Here is a 14,564-nt window from a genome sequence, read left to right as displayed (position 1 = left end):
CCTCTTCAAATTGTATTCAAATTCACATGTACATACACATATTTTGAGGGAGATGACCCATAATTTAAAGAAACCCATATCATCTGTCATGTACAGAATGTTAAGATCTGCAACCTTAGAAATACTTTATTTGTTTAAAAGTGCTTTGGGGCAAGCCAGAAGTGGTGGCTCATGCCTTTAATCCCAGCCCTGGGGTGGGGGGTGGGGTGGCAGAGGCAGGTGGATTGCTGTGAGTTCAAGGCCAGCCTGGTCTACAAATTGAGTTTAGGACAGCCAAGTCTGTTACACACAGAGAAACCTTGTCCCAAAAAACAAACAAACAAAACTGCTTTGGGGCTGGGGAGATGGCCCAGTGGGTGAGTGCTTGGTGTACAACCATGAGGATCTATGCTCAGGACTCCCCCACCCCTTAGCACTCACATAAAAGGGCAGGCGTGGCGCATGCACCTATAACTGGAGGATCCTTGGGAGCTTGCCTACCCCCCTATTTTAACTACATTGACAAATTCCAAGTCTAGACCTAGCCTTAAAAAAATAAGGCAAAGTATCAAGGAAGACATCCTGTGTCAACTTTTAGCCTCTGCACACATATGTGTTCATGAAAATAGAAGAATATTTGGGGTGTAGCTCAGTTGGTAGAGTGCTTGCCCAGCATTTAAATCCCTGTTTTCAGTCTGTAGCACTTTGTAAACTGTAAACTGATGGCAAATAATAATCTTAGTGTATACTGGGGAGGTAGCGTAAGAAAATCAGAAATTTGAAGTCATCCTTGCCTACTAGAGAGTTAGAGGACAATGTACCTTGGGATACATGAGACAGCTGTCTTAAAAACAAAAAGGAGTTAGAGAAATGGCTCTGTTTAAAAGCACTGGTTGCTCTTACAGGGTACCTAGGTTCAGTCCAACCACATGGTGGCTCATAACCATCTATAGTTCCAGTACCAAGAGACCTAACACAAAAATAAAATAAATAATAAAAGAAAGAAAGCAAGCTTTAATATGCGGTACCAAAAAGTTTTTTCTGTTTGTTTGGGGGGGGGGTTGTTTGTTTGTTTCTCTTTTAGACAAAAGTTTCTGTGTAGCCTACCCTGGCTGTCCTGGAACTTACTTTGTAGACCCAGGCTGGCCTGGAATTCAGAGATCACCTGCCTCTGCCTCCCAAATTCTGGGATTAAAGGTGTGCTGCCACCACCACCCAGCTGTTTGTTTTGTTTTAAATGCTTTTTTATTATTTCCATTTCAGAACATATAATTTAGCTAGAAATAATAACTATAGAAGGGCTTTGAGATTTGGTCTTATCTATTACATCTATATTAGCAGTGTCTGAGGGAGTTTTGTGTTTCCCAGGCTCTATGCCTGGGCCCTGAGGTTTTGGGCTCAAGCAGTCCTGCTTCAGCTTCTCAAGTAGTAGGGTCTGTAGGTGTGAGCCTCCATACCTTGTTTTTACCACCCCATTCCCCCTTTTGTGGTGCTGGGGATTGAACCCCTGACTTTGTGCATGTGGGCAATGACTTATTTTGCCAATGAGCCATATCCCTGTCTCATCTTTATTGTATTTTTATCTTATTTGGTTGAGACTTAGTTTCACGTTGTATCCAGGCTGGAGCTCATTGTGTAGCATTGATAGCCTGGAATATACTGCAATTCTCTTGTCTCAGTCTCCCCAGTGCTGGGGTTACAGTACGTGAGCCAGCATACTCAGCCATCTGTATTTGAAACAATAGCCGCAGAAACAACTTTTATTTTAAGGTGGCTAGGGGTATAGTTTAGTAGTACTGTATTTACCGAACATATGTGAGGACCCTGGTTTAGTCCCCAGCATTCCATAGAAAAGTGAAGCTGTAATTGTGTGTGTGGTAAAAGTATTGCAGCAGGTCAGAACTGTGTCCCTTCTTCCTGTGCTGCCCTACGGTGTTCTGTCTTCTGACTTGATCTACTTCTGCACCTACTGTCCTTTTGTTCTGAGTGTGGTCCTCTCTGAGACTTTATCTGTTCAAGGCTAGTGTAGGCATTTAAAAATAGTTTAAAAATAGTTAAAAAAGAAAAGAATAGTTGGTCTGTATTAATAGTATTTAAAGCTCCTTTTAATATCTTTTCATGTTGGGGACACATAGAATAATGACATCTGTATTTATGTTTTAAAAACAGTCCAAACTACCCAGGTGTGATGTATGATCTCAATAGCCTGTGTTAATGTTTAAAACAAGCAGGTAGAGACAGTATCCAAGTTCCGGGTATAGCATGGTAAGTAGGTCTTCTGATGGAGATTTCAGGTTCTTGCCTGGCTAAGATAAGTCTAGGTTTAGTCCTGAAAGGGCAAAAGGAGCTGTTTCTTCTCCAAATTGCTCCAGCACCTACCGTGGAGATGCTGGCCATTGGCCCTGCTTCCCTTTTCTGCCTGCTTAGCCATTGAGCTTTTCCACAGCTCAGGACTGCAGCATTACCCCTTTTCCTGTCTTATACTTGGCACCTCCCCACTTCACAGTCTCCCTTCTTTTTTATTATATTAGTTGATATCCATTTCTTTCTTTCTTTTTGTTGTTGTTTTCCAGACAGTTTCTCTGTGTAGCTGTGGCTGCCCTCTGTAGACCAGGCTGGCCTCAAACTCAGAAGCCTGCCTCTACCTTCTAAGTGCTGGGACTAACAGTGTGGCTCCAGTGTTCAGCTATCTATTACTTATTGGCGTTTTTTCATGTTTTGCTTATTCATTCCTAAAGTACAGTAAGAACTGTGGTTCCAGGTGTCTGCTGCAGGAGTGAGGGACTCTGCATTCAAAAACCAGGTGGAGTGCTATCAGTTTCATTTGGCCTTGGTGGCCTTTCTGGCCTGCCCCTGGCCATGCTCAAGAAACAATACTCTCTTATTTTCTGTGAGTGAACCAGCCAGTAGAGGAAAGACACAAGTCACATTCACCCTTTCACTCCATCATAGTGACACTGCTTTGACTCCACTTAGAAAAATAGGACCATTTCTATCCCTATATTTGCCCATTTCTGTGCTGCCTTGAGAGTCCTCTAAGGTCAGGGACCTATGGGTTAGTTTTATAGTCCTTTATGTTCATTGTACCTGGTATGCGGAGCTTCCGACTACTCTTCTGAAAAGGAACAGCTATGCCAAACAGTCTGCAGGATGTTACTTTGGCCATGTTTTAGTGGTTGTTTATGGGAGAAATTCAGAAAAGTTTCCATAATTAATGTAAAAAAATTTTAGACAGATTTTCATTATGTAGTCCCAGTTGGCCTGAAACTGGGTATGTGAAGCAGTCTGGTGTCGAGCACACAGGGATTAGCCTGCTTCTACCTTCTAAGTGCTGGGATTAAAGGCATGTGCCACTGCACCTGGCCAGATAACATTTTAGGTAATGGCCCTTGGCATTTAAAATGCATTTTCCAGGGTGTTTTTTTGTTTGTTTTTGGTATGCATGTGTGCACACATTTGTGTGTGGGCCGTGTTAGAGGTTAATGTTGAGGTCTTCCTTTATTGCTGCTCACCTTATGTTTTGAGACAGGGTCTCAAACTAAATTCAGAGTTTACTGGTTGTGTAGGCTGGCCGGCTGAACTCTGGGTGTCTGCCCATCTCAATTCCCTCCCAGTGCGGAGATATGGGCATGTGCTACTATACCCAACTTTTAAATGGGTGTTAGGGATCTGAACTCAGGACTTCTAGTTTGCATGGCAAGCATTTTACCCCAACCCCTAAAGATTATTTTATTTATTTATGATAGATTTTTATTTACAGGGTGCTGAGAATTGACTACCCATCTACCGTTGGGGTACATGGGCTTCGCCTTTATTTTGTGGTGGTAAGGATTTAACCTTGTTACCTTATGTATCTAGGTAAGCACTGTACCATTGAGCTCTGTCCTTAGCCCCCCAGTCCCAGTTTATCTTTCAGTGTATTACTTACATATGTCTGTATAGTGCACATGTGTTCATGGGTACATATATGGAAGTCAGAGCTCAATTTCAGCTGTTGTTTCTTGAGAGCCATCTACATTGTATTTTGAGACAGGGTTTCTTGTTTGTTTTTAGAGACAAGGTTTCCCCATATATGTAGCCTTGGCTGCCCTGGACTCACTTTGTAGACCAGGCTGGCCTCGAACTCACAGAGATCACCTGCCTTTGCCTCCCTGAGTGCTGGGATTACAAACATACACCACTGCACCCAGAAAGACAGGGTTTCTTACTGCCTTGGAGCTCATTGAGTAGATTAGGCAGGTGGTGCCACTGTGCTTGTTTTGTTTTTTGTGGGGGATATAGGGATCAAATTCAGATCCTTATGCTTGCATGAGAACCACTTTACTGACTGAGCTATCTTCTCAGCCCTATTTTAATCTTGTTGATTTTGAATGACTATGAAAATAATACATATTTAAAGTCTATGGTCAACTTAAGTGGAATTTCAGCAATCAAGACTTATAAAGTTGTCTCTCAGTGATCGTCAGCTCCTTCTACCAGGAGTGGTTTCAGCAATTCAGCTTTTTTGTGTAACTATACCAGCCCAAACTTGTGCACAATATTGTACTTCTAATGGGTTTGCATTTATGGTTCAAGTAGGGATATTCATTAACTTCTGAAAGCAGCAGGAGTTATAAAGCATCCTCTTTACCTGTCTCGTGTGTCAGTTTGCAGATCATGACAGCTTTACGTCTCTTTGGCATAGCTCTCTTTGGTGGGAGAGCTATACTGTTTGTTGTCTGTTTACTGTGTATAAGTTGGCTCAGCTGAGAAGAGAATCTTTGAACTTCTGAAGAGAAGTCCGGGTTCTGAGCTGTGAAAGATGAGGAGGGGCAGGGTTGGAGGTATAGGACAAAATGAAGGGATTTAGCAAGGGCTTATAACCTCAGCAAGTAGCAGATTGGGGAGAAAGGCCCTCAGGGTTATGTTTAGATTCTGAAGGAATCTAAAAGAAGTTTCCAAGGTTAAGTCAAAAGGTGCTTGCTTGTTTTATATTTTGTTAGGTGCCATAAATGTGTGAACCCTCTTCAGTAGGCCAGTGAGACTGGCCAGAGTGGCCTTGAGAACTAACTCAGGCCAAGTGGAAAGGGAGAAACTACAGTGAGGTTACTACCTCTTTTAGGACACATTTTAAAAAAAAATTCCCTTGTACTATATTTTGAAGCAAAAACAAAATACCAGAATTAAAGGGAGAAACCAAAATAAATCTTGAGGGAAAGTTAAGAATCAAGAATGAAAAGAATTGAGTTGCTTAAGGGCAGTTTATCTGTGAGCAACCAGAATGTCCTTCTTTCCTTGTGGGACAATCAAAGGCTAAATTTTTAAGTCCAAGAAGCAGCTCATTTTCTCCACATGACATGAGGACTGGGAGAGGCTTCCTAAGGGGCCAATGCCAGTGTTTAGGAGATAGAAGATGTCACATTGTAGAGACAGCCAGTTCAGTCTTGAGGCTTCTTTTCCTATACTCTGGCTTTTTCCCCCCATTCAAGGTTTTCTTGGGGCAGGTCTTAGGCCCTTGGGACTCTTGCTTAACTAGGTGTTTAGATTTGAGGTGAGGAGGTGGGGACTTGAAAACCTCAGTATTCTACAAGAAATCCTGGAGTAGCTGCTTTTCCCAGCTAGGCTAGGGCTCCACCTCAAAAAGCCCAGTCATTACTGTGAAGGACAAAACTGGTTGGTACTTAACCAGGTGGGCCCTGGCCAAATCAGCTCAGGTGACCCCAGATAATCACTTTTCAACTGGCCTCATGAGTTGTATCATGTGTAGATTCGGCACTTTCTACAGACTCTCGTAAGGCTGCTTATGAAAAGAGTCACAATGTATTGGCTGTAATACTTTCCTCTGGGAAAAGCCTGGTTCCCAAGAACACTGGTATAACCATTCCCAAACTGCATCTTAAAGTGATATCAGAATGATATTTTTCTTGATTCAATCAGCTGAAGGCCCCTGGTTTCCTATAGTGGTCCCTTGTAGTCAAGACTCCTGTAGTCAGGGTCTGTGAAGGCCTGCATCATAGCTGGCAGCAGCTGCTGGCCTGCTCCTCAGTTGCTGCAGTCTTAGTTTTACAGGAGCTCCATTGAGAAGGAGGTGCTGCAGAATCCCTGAGACGTGGGCTCAGTCTCATACTGCTGCTCACTACATTGGTCTGAGCAGGGTGAGAAACAGACTGTACCCCTGAGAGATGGAGAGGCAGGGTATGTGTGCTGATGGAAGACCGTGTGGGACTGACTGGCCAGCCTCCAGCCTGCTTCACTGTGATCATTGGTATGGCCACCTATAATTTAGGACAGCATGACTTACACTTAGAGTGCATTCCATAGGATAGAGCTAAGGTAGCTTTCCTTTGTTACTCTTAAGTATTTATCACAATTTTAATTCACGTACCCAGACAGAAAGTTTAGAAATGTGTGCTACCCTATACTGTACTGTAAAAACAACATTGTTGTAATGGAGCTTGCATTCATTTGGTGTTTTAACTGACATCTAATTGTCATTGCCCTAGTTAGTTTTGAATTTCTGCCTGCAATGTAACAGTACCTCACTATTACAGGCTGTCAGCTCAAGAGCAGTGGTACCACTGGCATGCTTCTATCAGGTCTCTAGTTTTAACTGGCTTGTTGTCATGGGTTTCTGGTGTCAGCAAACATGGATCGCAGTATACCATGAGGGTTTGCTTCCTAGATGGGATGGTGCTGGGCAGTGGTCCTGTCCTGGCTGGGAAAGAGACTTCCTCCCTAGGAAGGACTGAGTGGATAGAAGTGTCTGAAGTTCATCGCTCCCTCTTGAATTCTTTTGAACACTAGTGCTTAGCCTTTTTTCTGGCTACTCCCACATTGGTCTGTTCACATAAAGTAGTCACATTCACATTTGAAACCATTCCAAGAGCATTTCTTGTAAAGACACAGAGCCTACAAGTCAGAACAGATTCATAGGTTTGGGGTGGGAGTAGGAAACATGAAGCCAGCCTTGTTTGTGCGTGCTGTGCGTAGGACAGCAAGACTTGCCCCTCAAAGTAGCCATTCTATAGGTAGGTGATTGTAGGACATTGGAAGGGCACTGAGTCCCTCAGGGAGCATCTGCTTTTTCATTGGATCAGAAAGCTAGAAGGAAGCTTTCTGTTGGCTTTCACTTGTTTCCCTGTGGCTTATATTGATAGCAATAAGTATAATTAGCATTTGAACTTAATTGAGGGTGCATTTGATAGTGCTAGACTTCATCTAAAATTTACTAATGGTAGGTAGGCCTTTGACCCTGCCCCACCCATCCCCCTGTATTATTGTCACATGTCCTTGGTTAGTCCTTTCCTTGTCTGGCACCAATACGAGACTACTAAATGCTTTTGGTTTTCTATAAAGGAGTTCAGATTTCATTTTATTTCAACCATAGTTTAATGTACTTGAAATATGTCCAGTTTTAAGTCATCCTGGCAGAAAGGTTATGACCTTATGGGAGGTTGGCAGGAAGATATGAGCCTCCTCATCGGCAGACTCCCTCCTCTTATTTTATCCAGTGTCCAGTACTCACTCCCCACAGGGTAGTTAACCAGTGTGCCCCCCCAAGTACTGTGTCTCAGGACCTGATTTCAGCACAGCTTTCTAGTCTGGTTCTTCCAATACCATCTTACCTTCCTGGTGTAGCTATGCCACGATCGTCAGCATGTGCTCTTTCACCCTTCAGCTTCCTTGAATTCCACCTGCTCTTCAAGACTCAGGACCTAAAGTTCTGTATGAATGAGTGCCCTCTCTTCTCAGTATTTGTATGCATTGTACGGTCTGTGAATTTACATATTTTTTTTATCATCCCTGAGAGTAAGAAGCTCAATTTGTCATCTTGTTCGTGAACCTTAGAGCATGTTGCATGTAGTTAGTCTTTTACAGATGTTTATTGAAGTGGACCAGAAATGGATTTTTAAGTTATTATTACATTTATTTTGAAAGTAGGGGTAGGTACCATGGCATGTACGTGGTAGTCAGAGGATGGCTCTTGGGAGTTGGTTCTTTCCTTCCACCATGGGCTCCAGGGATTGAACTCAGGTTGCCAGGCTTGGCAGCAAGTGCTCTTAACCATAGAGGCATATCATTGGTCCCAGAAGAGCATTTTTTAAAATCATGTTTTTGCTAGGCATGATGTTGCATACTTTTGATTCCAGCATTTGAGAGACAGAAGCAGTCAGATCTCTGAGTTCAAGGCTGACCCGAGATACAGAGTGAGACTCTGTCTCAAAACAAAGACAATGCCCTCCCCTACCCTCTCACCCCCGACACATGCACAGTACAACTTTTTAAAGGAAAAGAAATGTGTATTTTGGATTAATGGGATGGCTCAGTTAGTAAAGCAAAAACCTGAATTGGATCTCTAACACCTATGTAAAACATGGACAAAGTGCACGCCTGACCACTAGTCCCATTACTGAGGAGGTAGAGGAGACAGTAGTATCCTTGGAGCTTTATAACAGGCCAGCCTAGCTGCACATGAGCCCAGAGTACAGTGAGAGACCCTGTCTGGAAAAAGCTGTGGTAAAGAGCCATTGTGAAGACTCCCCTATCCATGTGCACACACATCCCACGTACATGAACATGATGCACACATGTACCATACACCAAAAAAGAAAACATCTATGTATACTTTCTGAGAAATTCCAAAACCACTTACTAGATGCAAAGACTAGTACCCTGGGATAGGCACCCTGTGAACCTGTAGCTCTCTATTGTCCAGACCTAATTTTCCTGACAGCTTCCTGTCCCTTCAGTGTCACCTTGCCTACCTACTATGATAGTTCTAACCTTTTTCTTTTTACAAAGGGCTTCATCTATAAGATTCGAGTGCTGTGAACTTTGTACAGTTTAGTCCAATGTAGGCAAAGAGAAATGTTTTTTCATTTTATTAATTGCAAAACATGCCAAGTAAGAGGTTGGAGAGGCAAATTACCTTAGAAATGGGTGTGGTGGACCTGGGGACAGGCGCACAGGTCGGCATGACTCAGAAGTCTCCACCCTGACCCTCATACTTCTGGAGCCAGCCAGAGTCCAGCCTTGTCTCTGTCTCGAGGACAAGAAACCATTCCTGTTGCAGGAAGTATTTGCTCCTGTACTATAAAATCACATTTCCCAGGGAACCAGTTGCTGCTTTCCTTTGTGCTTCTGCGTGGTACCTGGAGACATTTCTGAAAGTAGATATTACTGCCCTTTTTAATGCTGACCATGACTTTGTCCAGGTCATAGCAAGGGACAGTAAAGGAAGAAATAAATTTGGTTCAGAAAAACAGAAAACTGAGGTTGGTAGTTTAGGCACATTTTCCTCACTCACCAGAAGACTGGAGTTGGTCAGGTTCTCGTTGATGCCACCAGTGCTGCTACTTTCCTTAGTGAGTGGCCCTGTCCTCCAGTTCACACTGAGCAGAATTGGGTTGAAGGAGCTGACATTTTTTCTCCTGACCCTTTCTCACATTTGCAGAGGCTTCCTCTTGTGCTGGCCAGGCACTGATGTCTCAGCCTAATGGTGCTCTTTCTCTGTGGGTAGTTGTGGTGGGAGCATGGAGACAAACTAGTGATCAATACATAGGAGCTCAGGTGGAGATACATGCAGGAGACCAACAGGGCTGGAGTTAGGGTAAAGAAAAACTTTTCCAAGATACAAACAAATCCAGCTGTTAACAGTGACATCTGTGTGAGGTGAATGCATAGGCTTCTCGGGAAGACGTAAGGAAGGTGAGGATCTAGAAGTGGCTGGTCAGTAAGGTCTCCAAAGACTGAAGAACACCAAACTCAGAGCTGGGACATTATGGAAGACAGTAACATGGATGTTGGCATTGGGGTGGGAGAGATGACAGCAAGGCTGGGGGAATGGGATCCATGGAAAGATGCAGGGACAAGAGAAATGGGAATGGCCTTTGGCCTTCCCAAGAAGGAAGTTGACTGATTAAGGCTGCTGGAAAGAAAGTGTGGTCAGCGAGTAGGTGCTTCTGGCCTTGAACAGGTGTGTGTATTTTGGCTACCTTTGGCCATATGTATGGGCCAAATAATGACCCTTACTTTCTAAGCCAATTTTAAAGATCTAACTTGTTTAAATTTATTTGGTATATATAGTATGAGTTTTGCCAAGTAGATGTAGTCAGCTTACTGTATTCTGACGCCTCTGATAGCTGTCCACTCAGAAAACCTATTAGTGTGACACCTGACACCAGTCATGGTATAAAGGGGGATCTTGAGGTGCAGTCCCAACCCAGTATGGGCTCTCACTGTCAGTGTCTGCTTGTCTGAGAAGAGCCACTTGAGTGGCATTTCCTTTATCTTCCTCTCCGAAAACTCAAGAACACTGCTGTAAACCTGGGTTTTTTTTCTGACTAACTTTAGTACAGCAGAGTTCCTGTCTCTTGTCTTCAGCCAACTGAAAATCATTGGAGTTTTACTAAGCACGAAAGGAGGTCACAAGGAGCTGGGTGTGATGTCACCAAGCCCAACTTTTTACATGTGTGGTTGGCATCTGAGCTCAAGGACTCATGCTGCGCAGCAAGCACTGAACTCCCTAGCTTATTTTTTGACACAGGAGCTGTCTTTGCACCTGGAGGCTGCCAATTTGACTAAACTGGCTGGCTAGCAAGCCCTAGGGATGATCTTTCCTCCCCAGCACAAGGATTACAGATGTACACCGTCACCCCTGCTCTTTTACATGAGGAGCAGCTCAGCTGCTCATGTTGTATGTCAAGTACTTTGCTAAATGAACTATATCCCCAGCTCTAGTTAAACTCGTCTTCTGCCTCTTAGCCTTCTGAGTAACCTGTGGAATCAGGAGTGGTGGCACACAATTAGAATTCCAGAACTCTAGAGGAGTGGAGGCAAGGGAGTTAGAAGTTCAAGGTTGTAGGCGTACTTTTTAAAAAAAAAAAAAAAAAAGCTTTCATTTACATTTCTTATATCTCTTTCTCCCTACTCTACCCCAATCCCTTCCAACAACCCAACACCAGTTAGGACAGAGAAAGGGTTAGTGGGAGAGGGGTACATTTCTCTTAGTTGCTTCCTGGTGGCTAGGATTGTTGGGTTCCTTGCAGCCAGTCCAATCCTTGTTTCAGGAGATCTCCATCTTTTCTTACAACAGCAACCAGGAGCAGCCTTGTTCTTTCTCGGAGTTCCCACTCTCTGGACTCTGGCATTTAGTCTCTCTCCAGAGTCTTCAGATTTAAGCTATCTGCAGCTGGCAAAGAGCTCCTCTCAGAGCCCACATGAGGCAAATAGTCTGCTGCTGTGGACCATTAAATCAGTCCCACATCCCACACCTGGGACCAAAACAAAACCATGTTTGTATCCACAACACAAGGTCATCCTCAGCTGCATAGCAAGTGTAAGACTAGCCTTGGACATGTGAGACATTGTCAGAAATAAAGAAAATCATGCTTGGGATTCAGTTTACTGGTAGAGAACCTGCTTAGTGTGTGAGAGACCCTAGTGTGTTTGATTCCCCAACCCTGAGGTGAGGGGTGCGTTGAAAAAGAAGGTGGTTTGGGCTGTGCTGCTCTTCATGGGCTATTTGCTGTCAGGGTAAGGCCATGAGTGTCAGAGTTGGACTAAGTAAACCAGCTTCTGGCGGTAGTTTGGAATGATAGAGAACCTTCCTGGGGTTATATGTGAGGAGAGCTGTTTGTTATTAGTCCATGCTTACTGGAATGGGATAGGGTTGGATTGTCTTGCCCAGTTTGCTGCTACATTGGAGAGGCTTTTACTGAAGGTCTTGGTGTAGGCCAGGGACAGCTAGCTACCTAATGAATTCTTGGACTGATATTTGAAGATGGACCACTAAACCGTGTGGTCCATGGCCATCATCTCTTCTTCTATAACGAGAATAAACATTCACATGTGCTGTCATTGGACAGTTGAGTTCCCTGGTCACCTCTGCTTCTAGAACAAGCACCTGTAGCCAGTGTATGCAGTCTTCATTAATGTCTGCCTCCAGAAGGAGGATAAACAGCCAGAGTATACTGGTCATTTCTGCTCTGTTGGCCTGCTGGAAAAGCTCCATGAAGGGCTGGAGAGGTGGCTCAGAGGTTAAGAGCTCTGGCTGTTCTTCCAAAGGTCCTGAGTTCAATTCCCAGTAGCCACATGGTGGCTCACAACCATCCATAATGAAATCTGGTGCCCTCTTCTGGTGTACAAGTGTACATGCAGACAGGACGTTGTATACATAATAAATAAATCTTTAAAAAGAAAGGAAGGATGAAAAAAAGAAAAGCTCCATGAAGTCCATAGAGCCATCTCCTATCTATCTTATATAGAACCTGACGGAGTCTGAATGGGATTGAATGGGGTGTGAGGGTCCACCCCTCACACACAGCCAGGTAAAAATACTGCTCGCTTTCACATTAAAGAACATGGATGAGTTTTGATGGGAGCTAAATTGATAGAAGATTGAGGCCGCAGTTTTGAGAAATTTACATCCTGGATTTGTGTTGCAGATACTTGATACTATCTTTTGAAAAGTAAAGTTATTTTTTTTCATATCCCAAACAATTGGCTTATGTCTGAATGTTTCTATAGTAGGCTTCATGGTAGGTACATGAAGCATCAGATCTCTCTTCCCCATTCAGTTCCCATTAATTAACTAAAAAGGTTATGATTATTATAAAAATTGTCGTTGGAGTATAGTTAATATAACATATCATTTTAAAGTGTACAGTGTTTTTACCATATTCTTGAGGCTGTGCAATCACACTCCCAGGACTTTTTGTTTGCTTGGTTAGTTTTGAGACAGGGTTTTACTGTGGAGTCTTGGCTTACCTAAAACTCGCTGTGTAGACCAGGATGGCCTCTAACTCACAGAGATCAAATAATGACTTCTCTAGTCAGATCCTGGCCCTCACATTCATATACCTCAAAGAAACCTATCTTTTCACAATTGAATCGTTTTTTCCTTCCCAGTGGAAATAAGTCTTATCTCTGATCTCTAAACTACTTTGAGGGGCTAAAGAGATGGCCTAGTAGTTAAGAGGACTTAGTTTGGTTCCCAGTATTCACACTTGGCAGCTTACAGGTACCTGGAACTCCATTTTCAGGGCATCCAATATCCTCTTCTGGATTCCACAGGCACACACATGGTGTTACAGACAAATAAGCAAGCATGAACATACACACAGAAATAAAAATAAATAAAACTTTTAAAATGCATATATCTTCAAAGATTTTTAAATTTACATCTTGTGTGAGGTGGGTTAAGTAATGTACAGTATATAATTTGCAATACAAAATGCAGATTAGATTATTGTAATCTGAAGTAATAAAAATCGGAATATAAGGAAATAACAGTGTTGCCTTCCTGCAGAGGACAGTTCTATATGACATGTAAAGGAGAGTTGGGTAACTGTGCTTTTTTTGTCTTTAGTCATGGGACATTTTTTTCCGAAACACCAATGCTGGAGCCCCTCCGGGCACTGCCTACCAGAGCCCTCTTTCCCTGAGTCGAAGCTCCCTGGCTACTGTGGCCCATGCACAGTCCCTGGTGGAAGCACAACCTAACGTCGACAAACTCGTGGAGGACCATTTGGCGGTACAATCTCTCATCAGGGCATATCAGGTGAGCAAGGGCTGGCCATCAGTATCATACAAGATACAGTATTTATTCTCTGGGCCTTTCTGGGTGTGCATTGTTTTACTTCTCATCCAAGTGCTGGCTGTTCCTTTCCTGCTTTGGTCTTATGGAGGCAAACCTCAAGTATAAGAAAAGAAGCAAAATTACCCTTAGTTGAGTTGATCTTCCATTTTAATAGTCTGTGTCATAATAGCTCATGATTTCGCATAAATAGGGAAGTCAGTATGTGGGCATGGAAGGTGAGGTTTTGCACATCTGGTGACAGGGCCGGTGCTATGGGATGGATTTATGTCCCGTCCCAGTTAACAACTGAATATTGTAAGAAAGTAAATCCATACAGTTTAGAGACAGAAGCCAGAGGGTAGGGGGTAACAAGGATGCTATATCTAAATTCTGCCAGTAAGCAGCCATCTTCATCATATATGTCCAGCAGGATTGGGTTTTTTCCCCCTGTCCCTTCTCCATCTAAGCACAGTAACCAAAGATCTTCCATGCCACCTCTGTTGGGGAACCAGAATTCAGAACTTAAAATAGATCTGAGGAGGAAAGGTACAGAAAAACAAGCCAGGTAACTTCCTTCTAGAAGCTTCAGTGGGAGTCCAGGCTCCACCCTCTGCCTACTCTAGCATGGATGCAACAGTAGCATCTGGGGAGCTTGCCCTGAGCTCTCACATCTGCCTCATGCTTCAGTTTCCTGTGATGGTTGCTCAAGAAGGTCCTGGGTCCTCAGTCTTTTTCCCCCAGTGCTTTTCAGTGAGAACTCTTCTTGGGACACATACATGCTCACATGGGAAGATGTACAGAATGCTATAAATGTTATAGTTCTGACCATATCCTGCATACAGTTGGCTACAGAAACATTTTTATTCTAGTTTTACAGTGACTGCTGTTTTTCTCAATTGCTAGCAAGAACTTGTAACAGAAATATCCAGAACTTTAAAACAAAACAAAAACACCTGAAGGAATTTTCTGAGTGTGTGGCACACACCTTTAATCCCAGCACTTGAGAACCAGAGGCAGGTGGATCTCT

General features: G+C 43.3%; 1 protein-coding gene across 7 annotated transcripts in view; it reads left to right on the top strand.

Annotated features, from left to right (window-relative positions):
• The window catches only part of Ogdh (oxoglutarate dehydrogenase), a 62,628-nt gene that overhangs the window by 9,543 nt on the left and 38,521 nt on the right, over window positions 1-14,564 (top strand). For all 7 annotated transcript variants that reach the window (XM_055624334.1, XM_055624335.1, XM_055624330.1 and 4 more), the window contains one exon: window positions 13,328-13,519. In XM_055624334.1, the coding sequence (XP_055480309.1) occupies window positions 13,328-13,519 (192 nt within the window). The remainder of the gene's footprint in view (window positions 1-13,327; window positions 13,520-14,564) is intronic.

The sequence above is a fragment of the Psammomys obesus genome, unplaced genomic scaffold (genome assembly GCF_907164565.1).
Source record: "Psammomys obesus unplaced genomic scaffold, mPsaObe1.curated_primary_1811, whole genome shotgun sequence".
Taxonomy (NCBI): domain Eukaryota; kingdom Metazoa; phylum Chordata; class Mammalia; order Rodentia; family Muridae; genus Psammomys; species Psammomys obesus.
The sequence above is the reverse complement of the archived record's forward strand: the minus strand, read 5'-3'. Positions and strand labels throughout refer to the sequence as shown.